A 12,039-nucleotide genomic window follows, 5' to 3' on the forward strand; every position below is an offset into this window, starting at 1 on the left:
GTGTAGAGGGAGCAGTAAAAAAGAGAAGGGGTGAATGTGATGTGATAGCCCAGTCACTCATAGTGAACTTTTCGAGTTTAGGAAACATTTGAAAAGTTCAATCAAGTTCATACTTTTGGAACAGACTGTGGGTGCTTGACGTACCCTATATTTGTTTTTGACACTCCGAATTAAACCCAGATTGTGTTGACTGCCTTGCTAAAATTGAACTGGCATCCTGGCATAGCACTGCCAATTCACATTTGGAGTGTGAGATGGGTCATTCCACTGATTCTGTGCTTTTTTGAGAAGTGTAACTTTAAAAAAAAAAATTTAAATTCACATTTAACATTCTGTGATAATAAAGAGCTCATGTTCAACTTCATTAAAAAAAATCCCATCAAGAGGTTAAATAAAAAAGGACTATAGTAAGTGCCGGATATAATATCCACTCAGAATTTTTGTTAAACAGAAAACCCAAACAAATGGCAGCAGATCCACAAGGTCCGCCATGAGAGGTGACTGTATAGTTCCCTTAAGGAAAAGCACCTTTAGTAAATCCGCTTTCTCTGTGAGAGCTTCCCATGTCTGGAATACACTGTAATCAGACACAGATAACTGCACCACATATCACACTTTCACAAAATGCTTGAAGACATGGCTAAAGGTCAATCAGATTTGTGAACATGGTCCCTAGCTGTGTGTTGGCGCTTTCCATGTTGTCTGTAGCTTGTGAGGTGTGGAAACACTTTATTGCTTTTATTAATTTTGTCTTGCTGCTTTTTGTTCTATGTTGCTCTGTCTATATGCTATGTCTTGCTTGTCCTATGTTGCTCTGTCTGTATGCTATGTCTTGCTTGTCCTATGTTGCTCTGCGTGTGCTCACTGCTCAATGATAGTCTATATTGTAATTGTTTTTAATAACCTGCCCAGGGACTGCGGTTGAAAATTAGTCGGCTGGCTAAAACCGTCACTTACTGAAACGTTGATTAATGTGCACTGTCCCTGTAAAAATAAAAGAAACTCAAAAATAAATAAACTCTAATCTTAAATCAGTCCAAAATTCCCTTATGACAGGGAATCAAAATCAAATCACATTGTATTGGTCACATACACATCAAATCAAATAAAAATCAAATGTATTTATATAGCCCTTCGTACATCAGCTGATATCTCAAAGTGCTGTACAGAAACCCAGCCTAAAACCCCAAACAGCAAGCAATGCAGGTGTAGAAGCACGGTGGCTAGGAAAAACTCCCTAGAAAGGCCAAAACCTAGGAAGAAACCTAGAGAGGAACCAGGCTGTGTGGGGTGGCCAGTCCTCTTCTGGCTGTGCCGGGTGGAGATTATAACAAAACATGGTCAAGATGTTCAAATGTTCATAAATGACCAGCATGGTCGAATAATAATAAGGCAGAATAGTTGAAACTGGAGCAGCAGCACAGTCAGGTGGACTGGGGACAGCAAGGAGTCATCATGTCAGGTATTCCTGGGGCATGGTCCTAGGGCTCAGGTTCTCCGAGAGAGAGAAAGAAAGAGAGAATTAGAGAGAGCATATGTGGGATGGCCAGTCCTCTTCTGGCTGTGCCGGGTGGAGATTATAACAGAACATGGCCAAGATGTTCAAATGTTCATAAATGACCAGCATGGTCGAATAATAATAAGGCAGAACAGTTGAAACTGGAGCAGCAGCACAGCCAGGTGGACTGGGGACAGCAAGGAGTCATCATGTCAGGTAGTCCTGGGGCATGGTCCTAGGGCTCAGGTCCTCCGAGAGAGAGAAAGAGAGAAAGAGAGAATTAGAGAACGCACACTTAGATTCACACAGGACACCAAATAGGACAGGAGAAGTACTCCAGATATAACAAACTGACCCTAGCCCCCCGACACATAAACTACTGCAGCATAAATACTGGAGGCTGAGACAGGAGGGGTCAGGAGACACTGTGGCCCATTCCGAGGACACCCCCGGACAGGGCCAAACAGGAAGGATATAACCCCACCCACTTTGCCAAAGCACAGCCCCCACACCACTAGAGGGATATCTTCAACCACCAACTTACCATCCTGAGACAAGGCTGAGTATAGCCCACAAAGACCTCCGCCACGGCACAACCCGGGGGGGGGGGGGGGGGCGCGCCAACCCAGACAGGATGACCACATCAGTGACTCAACCCACTCAGGTGACGCACCCCCTCCAGGGACGGCATGAGAGAGCCCCAGTAAAGCCAGTGACTCAGCCCCTGTAATAGGGTTAGAGGCAGAGAATCCCAGTGGAAAGAGGGGAACCGGCCAGGCAGAGACAGCTCCGTTCACCCTCCCACTCCTGGGCCAGACTACACTCAATCATATGACCCACTGAAGAGATGAGTCTTCAGTAGAGACTTAAAGGTTGAGACCGAGTTTGCGTCTCTGACATGGGTAGGCAGACCGTTCCATAAAAATGGAGCTCTATAGGAGAAAGCCCTGCCTCCAGCTGTTTGCTTAAAATTTCTAGGGACAATTAGGAGGCCTGCGTCTTGTGACCGTAGCGTACGTGTAGGTATGTACGGCAGGACCAAATCAGAGAGATAGGTAGGAGCAAGCCCATGTAATGCTTTGTAGGTTAGCAGTAAAACCTTGAAATCAGCCCCTGCTTTGAGAGGAAACCAGTGTAGAGAGGCTAGCACTGGAGTAATATGATCAAATGTTTTGGTTCTAGTCAGGATTCTAGCAGCCGTATTTAGCACTAACTGAAGTTTATTTAGTGCTTTATCCGGGTAGCCGGAAAGTCGAGCATTGCAGTAGTCTAACCTAGAAGTGACAAAAGCATGGATCAATTTTTCTGCATCATTTTTGGACAGAAAGTTTCTGATTTTTGCAATGTTACGTAGATGGAAAAAAGCTGTCCTTGAAATGGTCTTGATATGTTCTTCAAATGAGATATATTTAGCACATATTTAGCAGATGTTATTGCGGGTATTGCGAAATGCTTGATTTTCTAGCTCCAACTGCAGTAATATCTAACAAGTAATACCTAACAATTTCACAATACACTCAACACACACACACACACACACATTTAAGTAAAGGAATGGAATTAAGAATACATAAATATTTGGATGAGGAATGTCAGTGTGGCACAGAATAAGATAGAATAGAATACAGTATATACATACAGTGGGGCAAAAAAGTATTTAGTCAGCCAGCAATTGTGCAAGTTTTCCCACTTAAAAAGATGAGAGGCCTGTAATTTACATCATAGGTACACTTCAACTATGATAGACAAAATGAGAAAAAAAATCCAGAAAATCACATTGTAGGATTTTTAATTGCAAATTAGGGTGGAAAATAAGTATTTGGTCACCTACAAACAAGCAAGGTTTCTGGCTCTCACAGACCTGTAACTTATTCTTTAAGAGGCTCCTTTGTCCTCCACTCGTTACCTGTATTAATGGCACCTGTTTGAACTTGTTATCAGTATAAAATACACCTGTCCACAACCTCAAACAGTCACACTCCAAACTCCACTATGGCCAAGACCAAAGAGCTGTCAAAGGACACCAGAAACAAAATTGTAGACCTGCACCAGGCTGGGAAGACTGAATCTGCAATAGGTAAGCAGCTTGGTTTGAAGAAATCAACTGTGGGAGCAATTATTAGGAAATGGAAGACATACAAGACCACTGATAATCTCCCTTGATCTGGGGCTCCATGCAAGATCTCACCCCGTGGGGTCAAAATGATCACAAGAACGGTGAGCAAAAATCCCAGAACCACACGGGGGGACCTAGTGAATGACCTGCAGAGAGCTGGGACCAAAGTAACAAAGCCTACCATCAGTAACACACTACGCCGCCAGGGACTCAAATCCTGCAGTGTCCCCCTGCTTAAGCCAGTACATGTCCAGGCCCATCTGAAGTTTGCTAGAGAGCATTTGGATGATCCAGAAGAAGATTGGGAGAATGTCATATGGTCAGATGAAACCAAAATAGAACTTTTTGGTAAAAACTCAACTCGTCGTATTTGGAGGACAAAGAATGCTGAGTTGCATCCAAAGAACACCCTACCTATTGTGAAGCATGGGGGTGGAAACATCATGCTTTGGGGCTGTTTTCTGCAAAGGGACCAGGACGACTGATCTCTGTAAAGGAAAGAATGAATGGGGCCATGTATCGTGAGATTTTGAGTGAAAACCTCCTTCCATCAGCAAGGGCATTGAAGATGAAACGTGGCTGGTCTTTCAGCATGACAATGATCCCAAACACACCGCCCGGGCAACGAAGAAGTGGCTTTGTAAGAAGCATTTCAAGGTCCTGGAGTGGCTTAGCCAGTCTCCAGATCTCAACCCCATAGAAAATCTTTGGAGGGATATGAAAGTCCGTGTTGCCCAGGAACAGCCCCAAAACATCACTGCTCTAGAGGAGATCTGCATGGAGGAATGGGCCAAAATACCAGCAACAGTGTGTGAAAACCTTACAGAAGACTTACAGAAAACGTTTGACCTCTGTCATTGCCAACAAAGGGTATATAACAAAGTATTGAGAAACTTTTGTTATTGACCAAATACTTATTTTCCACCATAATTTGCAAATAAATTCATTAAAAATCCTACAATGTGATTTTCAGGATTTTTTTTCTCATTTTGTCTGTCATAGTTGAAGTGTACCTATGATGAAAATTGACAGGCCTCTCTCATCTTTTTAAGTGGGAGAACTTGCACAATTGGTGGCTGACTAAATACTTTTTTGCCCCACTGTATGAGATGGCTAATGCAAAATATGTAAACATTAAAGTGACTAGTGTTATATTATTAAAATGGCCAGTGATTTCAAGTCTATGTATATTGTCACGACTTCCGCCGAAGTCTGTCCCTCTCCTTGTTGGGTGGCGGTCGACGTCACCAGCCTTCTAGCCATTGCCGATCCACTTTTCCATTTTCCATTTGTTTCGTCTTTGTTTTACGCACCTGGTTTCAAATCCCCAATTACATGTTCATTATTTAACCCTCTGTTTTCCCCATGGTTTTTGTGCGTTTGTTTTGTGTATTTCGGTCCTTTTGTGTGGGCTTTGTATTACTACATGTATTTGGTCATTTTGAGTAAAGTTACTTTTATTACACATCTCTGCTGACCTGTGCCTGACCCCTCTGCACCAGCTACACCCAGGCCATTACATATATAGGGTAGCAACTTCTGTGTTAGTGATGGCTTTTTAACAGTCTGATGGCCTTGAGATAGAAGCTGTATTTTAGTCTCGGTCCCAGCTTTGATGCAGTGGTGTGAACAGGCAGTGGCTCAGGTGGTTGTTGTCCTTGATGATCTTTTTGGCCTTTTTTATTTTATTTTTCACTTTAGTTTATTTAGTAAATATATTCTCAATTCTATTTATTGAACTGCATTGTTGGTTAAGGGCTTGTAAGTAAGCATTTGTCGATAAGGGATACAAACACCTGTTGTATTCCGCGCACGTGACAAATAAAATGTGATTTGATGTGTTGTGTGCAACAGGGAGGGGCAATTGAATGCAAGCCGAAAAGTTTAAACTGTTAAAACATTTCTTGCATGTCTATGGGTGACAGGGTTGACGTGTGATGCTCCTCCCGCTCAGTTTTCCATCAGAAAATGGCCAAAAAGAATAGAACCAGCTCACCTGCTCTTACACTATGATCTGACTATTAGATCAATGTTTCTTTAAAAAATATATATTTTAAAATAAATTGTTTCACCATTATTAAAACGGGAGTTCAGTTCACGTAACAGGGTTGACTTTAAAATGAGGGACAGACGTAAGAGAATCACTAATCACAAAGGAATAATAATCTCCAGAAATGACTTTGTGAAAGCAACGAAATAACCACGGCTCTACAATTATGGTGAAAACTTGGAGACATTTTGGGAATAAGTGGGTTAAAATATTCCTAGAATTCATGGAGGGACATTCTTTAAAACTTTGCAAAGTCTTTATTCATATTGAAAATAAGATGTATAGAATTATCCTTGTGGTCTATTTGAAACATATAGACCATATAACAGGCTTTTAAAATTTAAATATTGGTGCACAATTTCTTCTTAAAATATCAAAGGGACACAAAAGGCACTCATTTCGTGGAATGACCAAAATATGCATAAGGGGCCTAGACAGCGACTCATTTAGGCTCCATCAATCTGTTCATTCATAATGCCGTATGTTAAATCGCCGTGACTCATTTGCTTGTCAAACGGCTTGCCGTGAGGATCCACAATGCTCTCTAATATAGTGGGACAAGATAAATGTGCACCATTTGCATGAATACTTCTGTTTATTTCCTCTTGATCACCTTTTAATGTTGGGAGTAGGTGTCCTTCATGTGGAATAATACCGTAGGCTGTTGAAGTCATTTTTATTTCCCATCATTTCCAAACATAGCCGAAGGGATGGAGTGAAAATAATTTTCAGGATTTTATTTGTCATTCCTGGAATATCCCTCTGGGTGCTACTTTGGAACCAGTTAAGTTTTATTGTACTTTTGGACATAAAAACAAATAAACTTTTTGTAGGGCAGTTGGGGGCAGAGCAAGCACATTCTCTGAATAATACACATTGATGTGCAGTGAGGTTGCAAGGTCAGTGAGTCTAGAGGAAGCCGGCTCAATGCCATGGCAGCAAGAGACCACATTTCTAAAAGACATAGGCAAGAGCAGCCAGAAGATGGTGCTGTGCCCTATCCTAGTATCACAGAGCAGACCTTTTTAAAATGAGATTCCCATTGTATTCCACTGGTTTGTTTGATTGAGAACTGACTGGCTAGCACATAAGGATATATAACCACTGCAGTTAAGAAGTAATATGGTTCATTCCATTTGCTTAATGGTCTGTTGGCAATAGCATTAGTGGTTTGCAATTGCATTTGGCCATTTTTTTTCATTTCCACGGTCCATATACCTGCTGTAATGTGTGGCTGGCTAATGGTTGTTTAGGTACTAAAAACAGTAAGCCATTCTCCTCAAAATAATGTTTTGAAATTCATTTGAGCACGCTAAACACGCACTGGACTTCAGCAGAGTTCCCAGCTTCTCAGTTATCTAATAGTCCAGCGTGTAGTAACCTGAATGAATAGGCCTGTAGACTAACATCTATTTGCTATTCGTTGTCCACTTAGGAAAATCCTAACTACCGTAACCGACCATTTCATATCAGCGTGTTGGGATTTGCACATGGTCATGAATTATCACCATATACAGTAGGCCTACAAACCCCTGACTTAAGACCTGTCCTTGGAACATCTGGACACACGACGGTTAGATGTCTGCGCAGCCACAGTCATGTTATGAATCGCACAATGTTGGAGAGATGAAGGACTTTCCGACTCTCTCACAACATCTGCATCAGGAGGTCAGTTTGTCCTACACCAACCATCTCCTTTAGTTCACCCTCTGTAGTTGTCCTGACGTGCAGCCCTGGCTGGCTCCTCTCACTCGTTAAGACTGTGCCGTCAGCACTACTATCTCTGTCTGTCCCCTGTGCAACAAGTCAAAATGGCCTCTTTTACTCCCCACGGGATTGATTGGCGTAGTTGAGCTGCAAACATCAGACGTGCTCTATATCCATTAGTTCCAGTGTCAGGGTTCATTTTGCCCGGGTGCTTAAAAAAAGAAATAGCAGCGGCTGTGATATTATTAATCCAGAGTACACTGGCACAGGCCAATACGTCTCCACAACAACACTGTTTGATGCATTAGAATGAACACGACACCGAGATGGACTTTTTCATTTGTGCCTCGCTTGAACAATGACTAAAACCTTGCATCATTGGTAAAGGAATGATGAACGTTTGAATACGAGAACAAGGCGTACGTCTTCTAGTCAAACAGAAGAATAGCCCGACTCTGGAGGATAGACGTATTGATGGATCATTAAATAAGCATCAATTGTAAAGTGATGTCCGCATGCCAAATCATAGATCTAAATGTAGAGGAACAGGAAAAGGAAGGTTAACAAGCAGAAGACTCTATTATTTCTATATCATAAAGAGGTTTCTTTCCTGATGACGTTTATTTAATTATTTACCCACTGGGCACAAGACGTCAATTCAACGTCTATTCCATGTTGGCTCAACGTCATTTAATTGAAAAGACGTGGAAACGACGTTGATTCACCACTGTGTGCCCAGTGGGTAATGATTATAGAGGACAATATGACTCCCCTCTAAAGTGAGGAATGTATGTCCAGTATCTATTTCCTGCGCACTAGTGATCCAATGTGGTCCTTATTGAGCCAATAACACTGGTTTCCATATGTGTCAAGGCTGTTTTCTGGATCACCAACATTCACTATGTTTGACATGATATCCATGCAGCGAACCCATCCACTCAGAACTGTACTGTTTCAACGATGAGAGAAAGCAAAGCACAAAGAAATGTACTTCCAAGGACACACTGAATGATACATCTGCTTGCAATGAGAGAGCTGGGAGGGTGTTATGTATCTCGTTTATCCTCATGATAAACTAGCCTGCCGCTGACCTACAGATCCCCATGCCAAGTCAGCTGCAACTCGTACCATTGAGACACATTGGTAACATTTCACTTGACTCCCAGTGTCATAACATTTAATGACTCGGTAATAACCATGTCATATTGTCATAACAGCTGACATAACTTGTCATAACCTGTCATAATATGGTCATAACACTGTCATGACCATTATATTTACACCTGTTGTGAAATATTGTGTTAATTTATGGCTGGTTATAACACCTTATGAACGTCTGGCAACCCAAAGGTTGTGTGTTCGAATCTCATCACGGACGACATTAGCATTTTGGTTAATTAGCAACTTTGCAACTACTTACTACTGTTTTTAATCTACTTTGCAACTACTTACTACTGTTTTTAATCTACTTTGCAACGACTTTGCGTGTTAGCTAACCCTTTCCCTAACCCTAACAACCCTTTAACTTAACTCCTTACCTTAACACTTAGAGCTAGCTCTCATTGGCGTTAGCCACCTAGCCAACATGAGCAACAACAAATTGGAATTCGTAACATATCGTACGTTAGCAAATGTTGTACCATATTGTACCACAACCCACTTCGTAACATGTACGAATTGCAATTTGTAAAATATTGTACGAATTGAAATTTGTACCATATCATACAAATTGAAATTTGTAACATATCATACAAATTGAAATTTGTAACATATCTTACGGAATGGATGATGAGATTCACAAATTAATATATACCATACAAAATATAATATATCATACTAAATGGAGTGTCTCGGATTTACCTACAGAATAATACGAAATGCTCTGAGACCAGGTTGCAAAGAAATACATGGGGTGATTTAACGGTTCATTCTCCTCTTTTGCTTTCCTGGCTGTATATTACAAGCAGCTAGTCTGATTGAATTACACCTACAGTGGGATGTGTTGACAGTCAGACTCTGGGGTCAAATAGAGTGTGAGAATTACATAAACAACTGCTCAACACACAATTGAACCTTATCCAGAGCCCAATGCCACTTAAGCAGATGCACCCAAGATTCTCCAAACCAAGCATTAGGCCCAGAGAGAGAGACTATAATATGTATTTTTGCTCTCCATGCAGTATAGGTGTTCTGTAAACTCTCTGATGGTGCTCCCCACACCCTCCCCATCTTCCAGTTGGTTTGATAGTGCTGTGCATAGCTCTTTAGTTAAAGCTACCACCATGTTAATTGGGACCATTTATCTTATTTTGGTTCTGGACACCAGCATGTCTGCAATTTATCCTCTGCTCTCCCCTCTCTTATATGCAGAGGTACAACTTTCCAAACTTTTAGCGTGTGATTAGCATACTGTTTCTATGCGACAGAAGCAGTACAATTCTTCATTACACATCCCATGTTGAATCTGGTCAATGTTATTACCTTCCATATTAGATGTTGGCTTATAATGTCTATAGACGTAAACATCATTTTGGCAGGCTATTCATCATAAAGACTATTTTGGCTACTTTGAGTTATTAATGCATGGAGTGGTGACGGTGCAATGAATTATTATGTCCCAAAATAAAATAAATAAAAAAACAACTAAATGGCAAAAAATAGGTTAATATCTACAATCGTATTGATATATATGCCCCACCCAATTGGTAGGCTAAAATTAGATTATCCAATACTGCATTTTTGGGAAAAGGACCCACAGCCCCTTTGGTTCATAACTGCCCAGAGAGCCCGATAAACCCCCTGCTGCTGGTCCTCCCTTCGACTGTTGATTCGTATTTCTTTGCGGTGTCTCCAGCAAGAGAGCCCGACCAACCCACTCGGTTTAGCAACAGTATTCGTTTCACTCTAGCCTATATTTGATGATCTATTCTTTCTCCCCCTCTGCGCTGATGGCGAGCAAGCGGGCGAACACTGTACAACAAGGGTGCGCACGAGAAGACAAGCCATAGACTGCGGGTGGAAGACACGATGTGTTGATGGGATTGAACTGCAAGCGGCACTATTTCTCTTGGATGGTTGTCTTTTAGTCTCCATTCGACGGATTTTTGGAAGCTAAAACAAATTCGTGCGCGTATGCGACACCGTATTCGTTCACCTTCGCTGTGTGGGTTGTGTGCTGCGTATTCAGATATGATGAGAGACTGAAGAACGTGCCTATTTCTAACGGACGGTGGCGGCATGAATAAATATACACGTTCATACAGCAGCAGCATCCCCCTACCTTACAGGATACAAGACCAGATGCTTGGGTTTCTTCGGTTTTACACATCATTCTGTGACCTGCAACGGGGACCGCTATGAACGAACCTGCCGATAAAGACGCTCTACGCATGCTTTTACCATCCGGTGATGTTTTTGTTCAATGATGGGCACGCCTTGGAATAATGAAGATACGATCAACTTTACTTTGGCTTTGTGATGGGTGCATTTTAGGATCAATAGGCTACGTAAAGTAACGAAACGTCTGTCATTTTAGCGTAGATTCCGCATATTCCGTTATTTTACATCCAGGATTTATTATAAACCTGTATTTTTCTTTGTGAATGTGAGATATTGAACAATAGAAAACTTAAAATGCCTATGCTATGACTGTCATAACCTATACCTGCTAATGTAAGCCACACGTTATTGATCTCATTGCCAAACGTGATCGCAAAATTTGAAAGGTAAACTTTACCTATGCAGGTCCAATCGACTGCACGATAAGGAGAGTTGTGGCAATCAGTTTGTCACGGGGGTGTGTTTTTCAGCCCCTCATATCAACTTTTACACATGAAACAAGACACATAGGGAAACTTCCCAGCAGAGATAGTGTTAGAGTGGAGTGTTGTACAACCATTGTAGCCTATAGACTACTGCTGAATAAGTTAAGGCAATCATAAAGAAAAACAATTTCAATGGTTTTCCGAAAGTTGCCCGGTGTGTCAGCATCGGGCATGGGTCTTCGCCTATCCCAGAAATTCGTCTTTCTACTTTTTCTCTCGGGCTTGGTAACTCTGTGTTTCGGGGCCTTATTCTTCTTACCTGACTCTGTCCGTTTGAAACGTATTTTTCTCTCAAAGACGGAGAGCCAACCAGTAACGGTAGGGTCTGAGAATGATGTAAGGGAGCATCTTAAGAAGGGCGCAAAGGACCCAGAACATCTCCGGGGCATCACCTCGGCCAAAGGGGAGACGAGCACAAAACTCAAAGCCTTGAGCCGCAAGTCCTCTGTCACCAATGAGGCTAAAACGGATAAGAAAGTCGCTGGCGGGGAAGCGTTGGAGGACATGATGCTGTCGAGGTCTAAAACGGACTCGGCTTCTAAGGATGAGAAAGTGACCTCGTCTTCTAACCAGGGTGCCAACACGGATACTTCTTTCGATTACAACAAGTTTCAAAAATGTCTGCTAAAGCCGCACTTGGGGATCGAACATGGCAAGCCGAGCGACCCTCAGACCCTTCAGCGTCGGGAGAAAGTCAAGGAGGTAAGATGATAACTGTATTACACTGTGACTGCTTATCTACACAACAGATGGGGGATCCCTGTCCTAAGCTGTCAAATCATTGCAGACCAATTGTCACAATGCGAAATGCCACTGCAATGTAAAGCTGCCTAAGGGGTTTTTA

General features: G+C 42.0%; 1 protein-coding gene across 1 annotated transcript in view; it reads left to right on the forward strand.

The window, feature by feature from the left end:
- The first annotated feature begins 10,101 nt into the window (after nucleotides 1-10,101).
- Nucleotides 10,102-12,039, forward strand: part of LOC110504004 (mannosyl-oligosaccharide 1,2-alpha-mannosidase IA) — a 203,212-nt gene continuing 201,274 nt past the window's right edge. Inside the window, exon 1 of the mRNA XM_036973737.2 lies at nucleotides 10,102-11,897. Coding sequence (XP_036829632.1) covers nucleotides 11,328-11,897 — 570 coding nt within the window. The 5' untranslated portion in view covers nucleotides 10,102-11,327. The remainder of the gene's footprint in view (nucleotides 11,898-12,039) is intronic.

The sequence above is a fragment of the Oncorhynchus mykiss genome, chromosome 3 (assembly GCF_057628025.1).
Source record: "Oncorhynchus mykiss isolate SJ-2025 chromosome 3, ASM5762802v1, whole genome shotgun sequence".
In the NCBI taxonomy this organism is placed as follows: Eukaryota; Metazoa; Chordata; class Actinopteri; order Salmoniformes; family Salmonidae; genus Oncorhynchus; species Oncorhynchus mykiss.